The sequence below is a fragment of the Lathyrus oleraceus genome, chromosome 5, assembly GCF_024323335.1.
Source record: "Lathyrus oleraceus cultivar Zhongwan6 chromosome 5, CAAS_Psat_ZW6_1.0, whole genome shotgun sequence".
NCBI lineage: Eukaryota > Viridiplantae > Streptophyta > Magnoliopsida > Fabales > Fabaceae > Lathyrus > Lathyrus oleraceus.
The window spans coordinates 628,037,702-628,050,271 of record NC_066583.1 but is presented as its reverse complement, the minus strand read 5'-3'; the positions used below and the strand labels follow the sequence as shown (position 1 = coordinate 628,050,271).

Genomic DNA, 12,570 nt, shown 5'->3' with positions numbered 1-12,570 from the left:
CCTTTGTTTAGCATTCTGATGGATTTCGTCATTTGATCTAGCTTGGAGGTTAGCAAGGTTATCTCACCATTTAGACCATCTATGACTGTCAGATGCTTCTTTTTCTCATCCTCCAGCTCCTTGATGAGATTCTTCTGCTTTTCTCCTTGGACCCGTACTTCTGCGCTTTTGACACATAGCTCTTTATATGATGCAACAAGTTCATCAAAAGTTAGTTCATCTCCACTTGAGTCATCATCAGATGCACAAACACTAGTTAGTGCAGTGACATGTTTAGCACATTCTCCTTCAGATTCACTCTCAGAATCTCCTTCAGACCATGTGACAGATAGCCCCTTCTTTTGCATCTTGAGGAAGGTAGGGCATTCAGCTCTAATATGACCAAAACCTTCACATCCATGGCACTAGATTCCCTTGCCTTGGTTGAACTTTTCTTTAGAAGTTGATCTTTTCTTGATGTCAGACGAGATGTTCTTGACATTTGGTCTACCTTTTTGATCGATCTTCTTTATGAACTTGTTGAATTGTCTCCCAAGCATGGCTATGGCTTCTGATATGCTTTCATCACCTCCAGTACTTCCTTCTTCTGAATCCTCTTCAGTATTTGATACAAAAGCTATGCTTTTGTTCTTCTTTTCAACATTCTCACCCAAGCCCATTTCAAAAGTTTGGAGAGAACCAATAAGCTCATTAACCTTCATGTTGTTGATATCTTGAGCCTCTTCTATGGCTGTGACCTTCATGGCAAATCTCTTTGGCAGTGATCTGAGAATCTTTCTTACAAGTTTCTCTTCAGCCATTTTCTCACCTAAGCCTCCAAAAGTGTTGGCAATTTCCAGAATATTCATGTGGAAGTCATGAATAGTCTCATCCTCTTTCATCTTCAGATTTTCAAACTTGGTGGTCAGCATCTGAAGTTTAGACATCCTCACCTTGGATGTACCCTCATGAGTTGTTTTGAGAGTATCCCAAACTTCTTTAGCCAGTTCACAGTGATGCACCAGTCTGAAGATGTTCTTATTTATTCCATTGAACAGTGCATTCAAGGCCTTAGAGTTTCCAAGGGCTAGTGCCTCTTGCTCCTTGTCCCACTCTTCTTCAGGAATTTGCAGAATAATTCCATCTTTACCTGTCTTCGTTGGATGTTCCCATCCTTTGTTGACAGCTCTCCAGACCTTCCTATCTAGAGACCTCAAGAAGGCTATCATACGAGGTTTCCAGTCATCATAGTTAGAACCATCCAACATGGGTGGTCTATTTGAGTATCCTACATCCTTGTCCATGGTACTAGAAAGTAACTTCCCTAGATCTCACCCAGAAATTAACAGGCAGGGTGCCTGCTCTGATGCCAATTGAAATTCTAGTTAACAGACTTTCGATGTCACACGGGATGTTATGACATCCAATTATGCGCAGACAAGGATTATGCAGAACTTAAAAATAAGTGCAGTAAATAACACAAGGGATTGTTTACCCAGTTCGGTGTCACACACACCTACGTCTGGGGGCTACCAAGCCAGGGAGGAAATCCATTATTAGTAGTATTAATTCAGACCTTAAACCAACTGTTTAACCCTATCACTTAATACCTACCCAATGCAATTTCAATCTTACTCTAAGATCAGAGTTCCTACTCACTCCCCGTCAATCACCTCAGTGATTACAACCTTTAATTAAGTTTAAAGATAATCGTGAAGTCACACTTCAAACAACTCTTGATTGTGCTTAACAGCTTTAATCAAGATACACAGCACTCACGCTTAAAAGCTTAGAGTGACACAACACTTACAACTCAATGAACACCCTAGTCCAATGCAATCATCTAGGTGATAATTGCTTGGCTCACAAGATACACCTAATACAAGACACACAAAAATACAGCAGTGAAGTATAATGGAACAATAAAATCTTCACGCTAAAAACCCCTAGTTATGAATGAAGGATTGTCATCCTTTTATATTGCAGCACTTGGGCCTTGTACTTGTAATTCCTGAAATTAAGGTCAAGCAAGTTAACCTAATTTCCACACAGTAGGGTACTAACAAATAGGTTATTTGTTAGGTTCATTAATTGTAACTCAGTTGTTAGTTTCCTGGATTTTAGCTCAGCTGTTGACTTCCTGAAGAATAGCCTGAGAAAGCTACTGAAATAGAAAAACTAACCAACATACAATTTAGCATATGCTGTCAGGAATGAATGTCACAACATTCAGTTTGACGTCCAAATCATATACCATATGCTAAGTTTGTTTTTCCTGAAAACAGACTGTACAAAATGTTGTATTGTAAAAGACCAACCAGTCTATACTTCAGTACCAGCTTACAGTAACAAATGTCAAAACATCAAATTTGACATTTACACATAGAGCCTTATGTCATGGTTTGTTGTCCTCCTGAAGAACAGACTGAGATACATACTGAATTGTAGCAGAAAACCAACTTGCCTATTATTCAGTATATGCTGTCAATGATGAATGTCATAACATCCAGTTTGACATTCAGACAGTAGACCTTATGCCAGGTCTGTTATTCCCTTGATAAACAGACTGAAATTAAATACTGAGTTATAGCAGACAATCAACTGCTCTAGACCTCAGTATCTGCTGTCAGGAATGAATGTTATAACATCTAGTTTGACATTCAGTAAATCCTGTATTAGCTAAACCTGCAGCATACTACTCAAGTATGTCATGACATTAGTCAAGACATCAGAGTACAGTTAGATGTTCTAACACACAATGTAGTCAATCAAACTTCTTCACAGCATGTCATGACATCAGTCAAGAAATTAGAGTCCAGTTAGTGTTTTAACATAAAATGCAGCCAATCAAACATCTACACTTTTTATTAGAAGACGTTTTGTAACTATCTAATCGACTAGATCATTGGTCTAATCGATTAGATGATGCATAATCAAGTCTATAATCCATTATGACAGTCTCTTAATGATTGTTAACGACTCTATATAAAAACCTTCCATTTTGGACCACTGTTTACCGTGAAATTTGATAAACAAATACAAGTTTCTATTAATACTTAAGGGATCAAACTCGAAAATCTCTCGGAGCATATTTGTGTGCATTTATGGTTTTGAACAATATTCTGTGTCAAAATCATGAACTGTAAAGTGAAATCGAAAGGTAACTCAATGCATAAAAGATACTTAAATGTGAAAATACTTCAAATTTATAAATTGTGGAACGCATACGTACATTTTTCTCACTCGTTTCTCAAAAGCGCAGCTACCTTGAGTTTACAGAATATGTATACAATTACGGATCCCTTCCCAAATGAACATAATTTACTTTATATACTACTTTAAAATAACTACCCAAGAATGGTCGACTAACCATATCACGACACGCTTCATCCCCATATAGTGGTTCTCTCCGACGAGCCTCCATGTGTCTTCGAGTAACCATCTATGTTAAATCAGTTCCCGCTCTTTTAACATCATTCAAATATCTTAATTATTTTTACTAGTCATCAAGAACTGAATTCCCACGTCGAAGTCTTTAATGTCAATCGTGCTACGACAACCCATTCTAGCATTTTCCACATGTAATGCCCAAGTCGACATTGATTTTATTGTAATGATGAACTCCAACCTTAGCAAACATAGCATAGTATTCAATTTCATTAAGTCCCCAAACTTTTACAATGCCCTTCGACATGAAGTTACTTTGATCGACATCATTATACGTGACTTCTGACCTGACATCAACTCGGTTCCCCATCGACATTATTTTACCTTGTCCTTCAACCTATCATATTCATTGTTGTGCCATTAATACTTGCTACTTATAGTCAAGTCGAAAAATTCAAGGTACCAACCACAACAATCGATTATTTGAAGTACCTAATCGATTAGCCTAATCCATTAATTTGGCACATGGATTGTTTCCATTTTTAGTCAATTTTTTGATTTATAAAGGTGGTCTCTCCTCACTTCATATCTCACCGAAATTCAGAGTTTTCCTAATTCTTTAAAATTTATCTCTCTCTCTCTCTTCTTTCTCTTTAAGTATATTTTATCGCCTATGCGGTAGTCCGCCTTTTATCGCATATGCGGTAGTCCGCCTTGCACACTCCCAAAATTGAAGGTTTTTATATAAAGTTGTTATCAATCATTAAGAGATTGTCATAATCGATTATAGATTTGATTATGCATCATATAATCTATTAGGCCAATGATCTAGTCGATTAGGCAATTATAAAAATATTTCGTCACATTTTGTTATGTCGAAAGTATAAGTTTTAGCGACAATTTTTTCATTCTTGCTGGGCCCGATGAGATTCTTCCCATTCGATGGCTTCAGCAATTTACACACATAGGGAGGCCATGGCTTAAGTTCAGCCACATTTACCTCACTCTCTTTGAGATATTCGTCGCCTATATCAGACAAATAATCGTTTGCCTCAATGTAAGCGACTTTATACTTTTTATGGTACTTATTTGTTCTGGCTTTTTCAACTTTCAAGTGTTCGACTTGGAGAATACTATATACCAAATACGCCACATCCCTAAGGTACTAAATGTTTAACTTCTTCCTAATTGAGTAGTCTAGGCCCCTAACAGCCATTTCGACCAATTCGTGTTCAGGGGCTTGTGTAAAGCACCTTACTTTAAGAAGTATATACCTGTTGAGATAATCAAAACTACGTACAAATTATCAAAAAGTCAACATATTTTTAATTTTGATCGGTTTACTAAGGCATTTACCTTTGTCGGAAAATCCAGTTAACAATATGTTGGTTTGTTGTTATTATTTTAACAAAATTATTCAAAAATATAAATTATGTATTGTTTATTTTTTTTAATTTTTTATTTATTTTTTTAATTTCTAAAATTTTATTGAAGAAGAAGGAAGAATGTGAAAAAGAAGAAGGAAGAATATGAAAAAATATAAAAAAGTATTAAATGTTGATCGTGTATTGTTATAATCAATTGAATATAAGATTTAAAAATTTATTAAAATAATAAAATAATTAATATTAAAAAGATTAATAAACTTTATAATAAACACTCAACAACATTTCTTAGTTTTTAAAAAACTAAAAAATAGTATTTATTAAATATTAAATCAGAGTGAAATATTAAGTTAAAAAAAGAATGAGAGAAAAGCCAATAACGGTTAAATTTTTGGTATAGATTGATTGACAAAATGACTATTTCGCTCTTACTTATTTAACTAATTTTCAAATCTACCATTTTCTTATTAATAATTATAAAAATAAACACTAATCAATTTTATATTAATTCTATTAGCTTCGAAATAAAAAGATATTGTTACATTACCATAACTAATTTACCTAACTTCAAAAAAAAAATCATAGTTAATGTAAAATATTTTTAATAATTTGAAAGATAATTAGTGCATACATATAAGTTTATTTTACACTAATCTATGAAATCATCAAATTAAATAAAATCTTAATGTAAAACATTAATTATAATAATTTGAAAGATATTACCTTCGTTTTTATTATTGAAAAAATATTTTATATCATTTTATAATATTAATGAGTCATTAATATTATTTTTTATATTATATTTTTAAATATTTATTATTATCCCTTCTTTCAATTAAGTCAAACGATTTTATAATAAAAAACGGAGGAAACAGTTAGTAGTACTAATACTTATAGAGAGGAAGATAAAACTGAACCACGGTTCAAAATTTCCCCTAATCACCATTTTCATCGCTCTCCAACTTCTCCTTCTTCAACCCGCTTCCAAGATGATACTCAGAGCAAGCGGATCGATATTCCGGACAAAAGTGCCTTTCCCAACCCCAATTTCAAGCCGCAACAACAACAGAATCGATTATTATAATAATTTCCTTAACAACCGAAGAAGAAGCAAATCAACAACAGTCGTGTGCGGTCTCCGTTCATACAAAAACAGAAAGCCAGCGTCAATGGTAATTTCAAAAGAAAGCGTTCACGTAATTCACGCTCTCAAACTCGCCAAGAAATCCGACGATAAAATCAACCAAGTTCTCAAGTCGAAACTTCTCAGACTCTTGAAAGCAGACGTGTTGGACGTTTTAGCTGAATTGCAGAGACAAAACCAACTCCATTTATCTCTTAAGGTAATAAAACAACGTTTTGGTTAATCGCTTATAGGATAAGTGATTATTATTCAAATTAAAGTTAATTTTAGTTTTGTATTTAATATTTGAAGTTTAGGTTTTCGAGATTATTATTGGTGATGAGGAAGCTGGATATGATACATTGCTGTTGTATTCTGACATGATACTGTTATTGGGAAAGAATAAGATGGTTGAGACGGCGGAAGAGATGTTCGATCGGGCAGTGGAGAAGGGGTTGAAGCCAGATACGAGGTTGCTTAATGAGATGATTGGGGTTTATTTGCAAGTTGGTAATACAGAGAAGGCGATGGAGGTTTACGAATACATGAAGGGTTTGGGTTCGGAGTGTTTGCCAGATGAATTGACGTTTTCGATATTGATTAGGAGTCTAATGAAGAATGGAGAAACTGAGCTTGTTGAAAGTTTGAAAAAAGAGAGTTTTGATTATGTTAATGCACCTGATAAATTTGTTCAGAAAATCCAGCAGAATCATGTGAGGTTTCAAATTCAATCGTGATGTGATATGCAACTATTGTTTTCTGTTTCTCTGTTTTTACTTATATGTGATTTTCTGTTTGTTTCAGGCAAAAAAGAGACATGTCAATCTGGTTGTGTAATGGGATTCTACTGTACTGGTTTCATTGAAGAGATGCTATTGTAATGCTTTATAGCCAAAGCTATATAGTTGTGTTATTGCAATGTTGATGAGATCATTTGTATTTTTTATTTGAACAATTATAACAATGGGAAAGGGCTATTGTAGCTCAGTTATTCTGTTTATGATGTTTTTATTTTCTTCTTTATTTTTATTTTTACTGCAAACTGCTTTTATTTTATTTGTATTAACACTTCTGTTTTAATTTCCAAAAAATATCAACTAGTGGTCATCCCGCCATGCCGCTATATGGTATTGACTATTCTGGTTGACATTTCTACACGTGAAAAAATAATAGCTTCTATCTCAAGTTTATTTTTACCTTTCCTTTACAAGATATTACATTGCAAAACAAATGTAACATTGGTTCTATAAGAAACAAGCATCACACACCAAAGGGGAAAAGATTCTAATGGAATGAGGAAAAGACTGAAAATAGAAAACTAAATACAGAAATTCAGAATTGACATTTAGGTAGCAAAATGGCTAGGAGAGTTATTGAACATGCTGTGCCACATAAACGCTCGAGAGAGTACCATCTCCAGCTCCTGATGAGTCCAGTTCTGAGTTGGAAGGTGTTGAAGGAACATTACTAACTCTTGAAAATCAAGCTTCTGAATTTCGTCTGACCACTGAAAAAACAATGATAGAGATTAGAGAGCATTTACTTTTCTACCGTATAGTAATTTGCTAAAAGAAATACTACTATTATACAAATGCGTCATCTTGTTTTACAGGCTCACCGTAAGAAGAAAACTCGCAAATATATACACAAGGAAGTCTGGTAAAGCATCTCCTTCGGCTAGATATGTGTCCCAAAGGCGCGTGACAAGTTGAAAGGGTATCTGAAAACATGAATCAGACTTCATCAGACTTAAAAAGAACCAGAGTGTGTCAATTTTATTTAGTCCATTATCCCTTGAATCTAAATATGCAGCCCCTTTATTAATTATAGAGTTGTTCTTCTGTAGAAATTTATTAAACTTGCAAGAGAAAAAAAATCAAAGCAAACCTCGCGGATTAGAAGACAGTTGAACCAGCGGAAAGCAAATTGAAGAAATTCCAGTCCCTGATTCTCCATATGGCTTGAAACAGGATCTGGTGCAACTCAAAGTTTCAGTATCAGATTGTATATGGACATATACAAATAGTAATATATAGTATAATCGTATAGTAATTAATAACAAACAAAAAATTAGTTGGTTTGGTAAAACAAATGCAGATCCAAATCTCAATCCCGATGCAAAATTAGGGTAATTAAGTTCATACTTGGAGAAAAAACAATAGGCCTGAGAAAAAGGTTACCGTCGATCCTCCTGACCAATTCCTTCAACTTAAAGACAAGCCTTTGAATTCCCGGTTGAGCAAATGTATAATGGTCTTGCATACCATCAAGCAATTTTGACAAGCACCAATAGCAGTCAGCCTCTACATTAGAGATTTTATCTGAAGATAAATCGGACATTGTCCAATTATCTATGCTTCCTTCTAAGTATTCAGATAGGAAAACAACAAAAAATGGCGTGACAAGGTCGTTTATCCCCTGAACATATCCACTTGCTGGATGCCGTATGGCCCTGGCAGAAGATGAGGAAATCATGTAAGCAAAATAACTACGATAAAAAAACTTACATTTTTTGCAAGAACAGTGGGATGAAAATAATATCACGACCAAGAAACATGTTATCTGTAATATACCATGCGTAAAGAATACGCTCCAGTGATTTCTGAACTTGTGGTTGTTGGAAGAATGAAACATCTGGTACAGTTCTTGGACAGTCAACGCCAATCTAACAGGTGTAAAAAGTAAAACATTTAAAAAAAGTTTATTTTTGTAAATAATCAAGAGTGACATGTGTATAATCAAGAATACCTGGCGAAGCATGCTGATCTCATCATCTGAGCGTTCTGTATCAGGAATATCATAATACTGAGAAACACAATCAAGATACTCGAGCCGCTTCCTTCTCAAAACTCCCTCCCTTCTATCTGAATTAGTTGGTGCATATCCCTGTTGTCAGTTCATCTTTAAATTTCAATAAGAAAAGAAATTATCCATGGAAAAACATGGTGTTGACCTATTTGCTTAAAGTGATTATCTATAGGGCCAAAACCCCTCATTTTTATTTTTCAAAATCCTCAGCATGATCTTATTTCAAAGCAATTTTTATATAAGCAGGACCAAATCTCCATGGAAGAATAGCTCTGGAAACCACCCTACCCTCAATGATTTGTTTAGATGTTCATAAGAATGTGTGGTTGGGCCTAACTCAACCCTACAAAATCGGCTAGTAGGGTGAGGATTGCCCCCACTTATAAACACATGTTCAGGCCATAGATTGTCCGATTCCGATGTGGGACTCTTAACCGATATCACCAAAATATAACAAGAATACATATACCCTAATAAATTATAATCTGAACTCCAAAATCCATCGCTATTGTGCTTCTTTAAGATCGTATGGCATGCTTACCAAGAGAACTCTCCACACTGTAGGACGCATATAATCCGGAACACCGCTCCAAGCTAATTCACGCAATTTGTCTACAGGATAGTTAAGAAAGAAAAATATGGTTTGCATAATCAGTTTACCATTTGAAAACCGGAAAACTAAATAAATAGTATCGAGAGATAATTGCTTTACAGCATAAGCAAACATGAATTGTTAGAGCCTTGACCACTTGACAATCAGCAATATTTTGGGGGCAAAAATCAAGATAATGAAAGACACCCAACTAGTAAACATTTCTTTAGTGTGCAATGGCTTCTTATCGTGATAGGAGCATATATTTATCATCCATTGTTTGTGCATATAAATCAAATAACAACCTTAAAATCATACCTAATATAACCATTGTTCCCGAAAGCGCCTTTGTGAACTTCATAACTCTTGCAGAATCAGTCGCTCTAGCACCCATGGAAGTTTTCCGAACTTCTTCAGACGGATTCTCTACATGCGAGGTCGATGTTTTCGATTTATTATCACTCATAATACCAAATGATTTGCCTCCACTTTGAACTTCCTCCTGTGTTAATAGTAGAACTCACACTTGATGATGTGCTACCAATCAGTCTTATAGACATACATAACAAGACATAATATAACATAACCACAAAATATGAAAACAAAATTCACCTCTACTGTCTCAATTGTGTGATTACTTGTACCGGTATCACTATACGACAAACTCCTCTGGTAAGTCGGCGAGAATAAGCTCGAATTATCGATCGGATCCCTCGGGCTCAACAATACTTTCCCAGGAATGCTACGACCCTTGAGTAACCTTGACAAAAGAAGAACACATCAATTGTAGACCAAACCATTGAGAAGAAGCTATTCAATTTAATTAGATGAAAATTAGGGTTAGTAATCAGACAGAGACAAATCACTGAAAATGATTGATCTTAATGTTTAAATAATCAACAATTGAAGATCAACAAACAAATCGGGGAGTTTAATTGTCGAGATCATGAAATTTCCTGAAATGCTGATGATTAAAGAGGAATTGGGAGAGAAGAGAAAAAGACACATACATACCCTTGAACATTTCTGAGGGTTTGGTTGAAGCGGGAATCGAGGATTCCTATGGTAGTGTCTTTGCTGTTGTTGTTGTTGTTATCGTTGTTCTTCATGGATGATAATAGCGAAAGTGTTGTTGAATTGAGAGCTTAGTAGTGAAGAGTAGTGAATGAGTGCAGCAAGGAAGGAACATCATCAACACTCAACCAACCAAAATAACATCCTTTCATTAACGCTACCAAACCTCTTTCACTTTCTTTTAGTTTTACTACCTTTTTGCTTTTGTTTGAGGTTTTTTTTCTTGATTAAATCATTTTTATAAATTATCTATATTTTTATTATTATTATTATTATTATTATTATTATTATTATTATTATTATTATTATTATTATTATTATTGTGTTTTATTGTATGTTTTGTTTTGAATTTTTTTTAAATAATTAATTTTTTAAAATTAAATTCCAAAATAATTAATTTTTCAAAAAAAATATCAAAATAATCATATTTCCCTACTTATGCGACTGTCCTGGCGACTAATCTTCAAAGGAGGCGCCTAGAGCCTTGGCGCATGCTTGCAAAGCCAATGCATGTAGGCGTCATATGCATTGGCGCATGGATGTGTGCATGTGTGTGCGCCACATGCATTGGCGCATGCATGTGTTATGTGTGTGGCACCTAGGGCATTGACGCATGCATGCATGAATTCATCTATAAATATCATGCGAATCTCCCATATTTTTTCACACAACTTCTTACCCTCTTTCCATTTTTCTTCAATCTCCTTCAATTTTATTTTCTTTAACCATGTTTGAATACATTCACAAGAGAAATATTGATTTAATCTTTTCAGCAGTGCAATCTCCGATAAAGATTCGACTTTGGAATATAGAACAAATTTATTCACTATTTTCTAACAAATATATTTCACGAAGTAGTTTGAATATATATTATATACCTTATGGCTAAGTGTGAATGTGATGTTATTAGGTAAATAAAAAATTTATGCATCAAATGTCACACCAACAAGTTCATAGATCACATTAAACATTAGTATTATTGGTCTCATTCTTAGATTTCTCGTACTTTTCTCAAGTTTCAACATTCTTACACATAGACCACTCTTTAAAATAGTCATTTTTTATTTTCTTTACTTTGGACATTTTCATTCCACCACCAAAATTCTTTGTCCCTAGGTTCATAACCTCTTGATTCCATCCAACGTCTCTTTAGCCACTTTTCTAATCCCTTGGACCATGTTATTCAACATATCATTTTCACTTCCTTGTGATTGTCCAAACCCACCCTCCAAGATCTTATGTTGGAAAATTCCTTATTTTTCACCCTTCAAATGCCACCACTTAATCGGTGACGCTACCATATGATTTCTTCTCTTTGTTCTCCCCTTAATTCTTACATTCATAATCAAAACTCTATGTTAGGTAGTCAAGCTCTCTCTTGAAATAAGTTTATATTTCAAGAAAATCTCCATATCTGACTTCCTGATAAGAAAGAAATTCATCTGAGAAAATGTCACCCCACTTTTATATATGATAGAAATTTCATCTCTTTTTCTAAACCATGAATTTGCTATAGTAAGATTCACAGTTGACGAAAACTCCAAGATGAATTTACCCTCCACAGTCACCTTCCATAGGCCAAACCCCTCATGTACACTCTCAAAACCTTTTGCAACCCTCCTAGGAAAAGCTTCTCTCCTTAGGGTATATCCCGAAGTAAACCTTCTAAATCCTCCCAAAAGTTTACCTTAAGATGTTCTGCTAACCCAACATGAGGTGCGTAAGCACTAATAATATTAACGGTGTTTTGTTCCACTACAAATTTTAAGGTTATGATTCGACCTCCTACTCTTTTCACATCCATAATATCCTTCTTCCATTCCTTTTCCACAATAATCCCCACCCCATTTTTTAATCTAAATTTTCCGGTATTCCAAAGCTTATATTTCGAGTTGTCTAATTCTTTTGCTTTTTCACATGTCTATTTAGTTTCTTGTAGGCACATAAAATTGATCTTCCTACTAACCATAATGTCCCATATTTCCCTAAATTTTCTAGTAAGTGTGTCTATATTCCATGGTCCAAAGTGAGTCCTCGTCTCATTACACTTATTTTGTATTTATTCTTAAATTTTATACTCATTATATAGGTGATGCTTTATCATTCCCGTTTCCATTCTACCACCCCACCTTCTTTTCGGTGCATCACTAAGCCAAAGACCATTCACTACTGCTTTTATATTTTGTACCTTTAGAATAAATCCAATTAAGAAATGAAGTTCT

At 34.5% G+C, this 12,570-nt stretch overlaps 2 protein-coding genes across 3 annotated transcripts; one reads left to right on the top strand and one right to left on the bottom strand.

Annotated features, from left to right (window-relative positions):
* Positions 1-5,630: 5,630 nt before the first annotated feature.
* LOC127087295 (protein THYLAKOID ASSEMBLY 8-like, chloroplastic) lies at positions 5,631-6,874 on the top strand. Its single transcript, XM_051028174.1, has 3 exons — positions 5,631-6,094; positions 6,192-6,587; positions 6,679-6,874. The coding sequence occupies exons 1-3, from the start codon at positions 5,741-5,743 to the stop codon at positions 6,709-6,711; spliced, it is 783 nt and encodes a 260-aa protein (XP_050884131.1). The 5' UTR covers positions 5,631-5,740; the 3' UTR covers positions 6,712-6,874.
* Positions 6,875-7,033: 159 nt separating this feature from the next.
* Positions 7,034-10,543, bottom strand: LOC127087294 (GTPase-activating protein GYP1). Of its 2 annotated transcripts, none has more exons than XM_051028172.1 (10): positions 10,289-10,543; positions 9,887-10,034; positions 9,593-9,776; positions 9,224-9,294; positions 8,623-8,760; positions 8,448-8,539; positions 8,055-8,326; positions 7,762-7,847; positions 7,493-7,594; positions 7,034-7,381 (listed from the first exon to the last, which is right to left on the bottom strand). In XM_051028172.1, the coding sequence occupies exons 1-10, from the start codon at positions 10,381-10,383 to the stop codon at positions 7,220-7,222; spliced, it is 1,350 nt and encodes a 449-aa protein (XP_050884129.1). In that variant the 5' UTR covers positions 10,384-10,543; the 3' UTR covers positions 7,034-7,219. The 2 variants fall into 2 exon arrangements, with proteins under 2 accessions (XP_050884129.1, XP_050884130.1); XM_051028173.1 differs by having other exon boundaries at positions 10,285-10,510.
* Between the last annotated feature and the right edge of the window lie 2,027 nt (positions 10,544-12,570).

Coding starts and splice junctions, on each gene's coding strand:
- LOC127087295 (XM_051028174.1), top strand. CDS start 5,741: ATGATACTCAGAGCAAGCGGATCGATATTCCGGACAAAAGTGCCTTTC. Junction 6,095..6,191: donor AACTCCATTTATCTCTTAAG/GTAATAAAACAA, acceptor TTTGAAGTTTAG/GTTTTCGAGATTATTATTGG. Junction 6,588..6,678: donor AGAAAATCCAGCAGAATCAT/GTGAGGTTTCAA, acceptor TGTTTGTTTCAG/GCAAAAAAGAGACATGTCAA.
- LOC127087294 (XM_051028172.1), bottom strand. CDS start 10,383: ATGAAGAACAACGATAACAACAACAACAACAGCAAAGACACTACCATA. Junction 8,761..9,223: donor CAGTGTGGAGAGTTCTCTTG/GTAAGCATGCCA, acceptor AACTGACAACAG/GGATATGCACCAACTAATTC. Junction 7,848..8,054: donor ATTGGTCAGGAGGATCGACG/GTAACCTTTTTC, acceptor GAGTTGCACCAG/ATCCTGTTTCAAGCCATATG.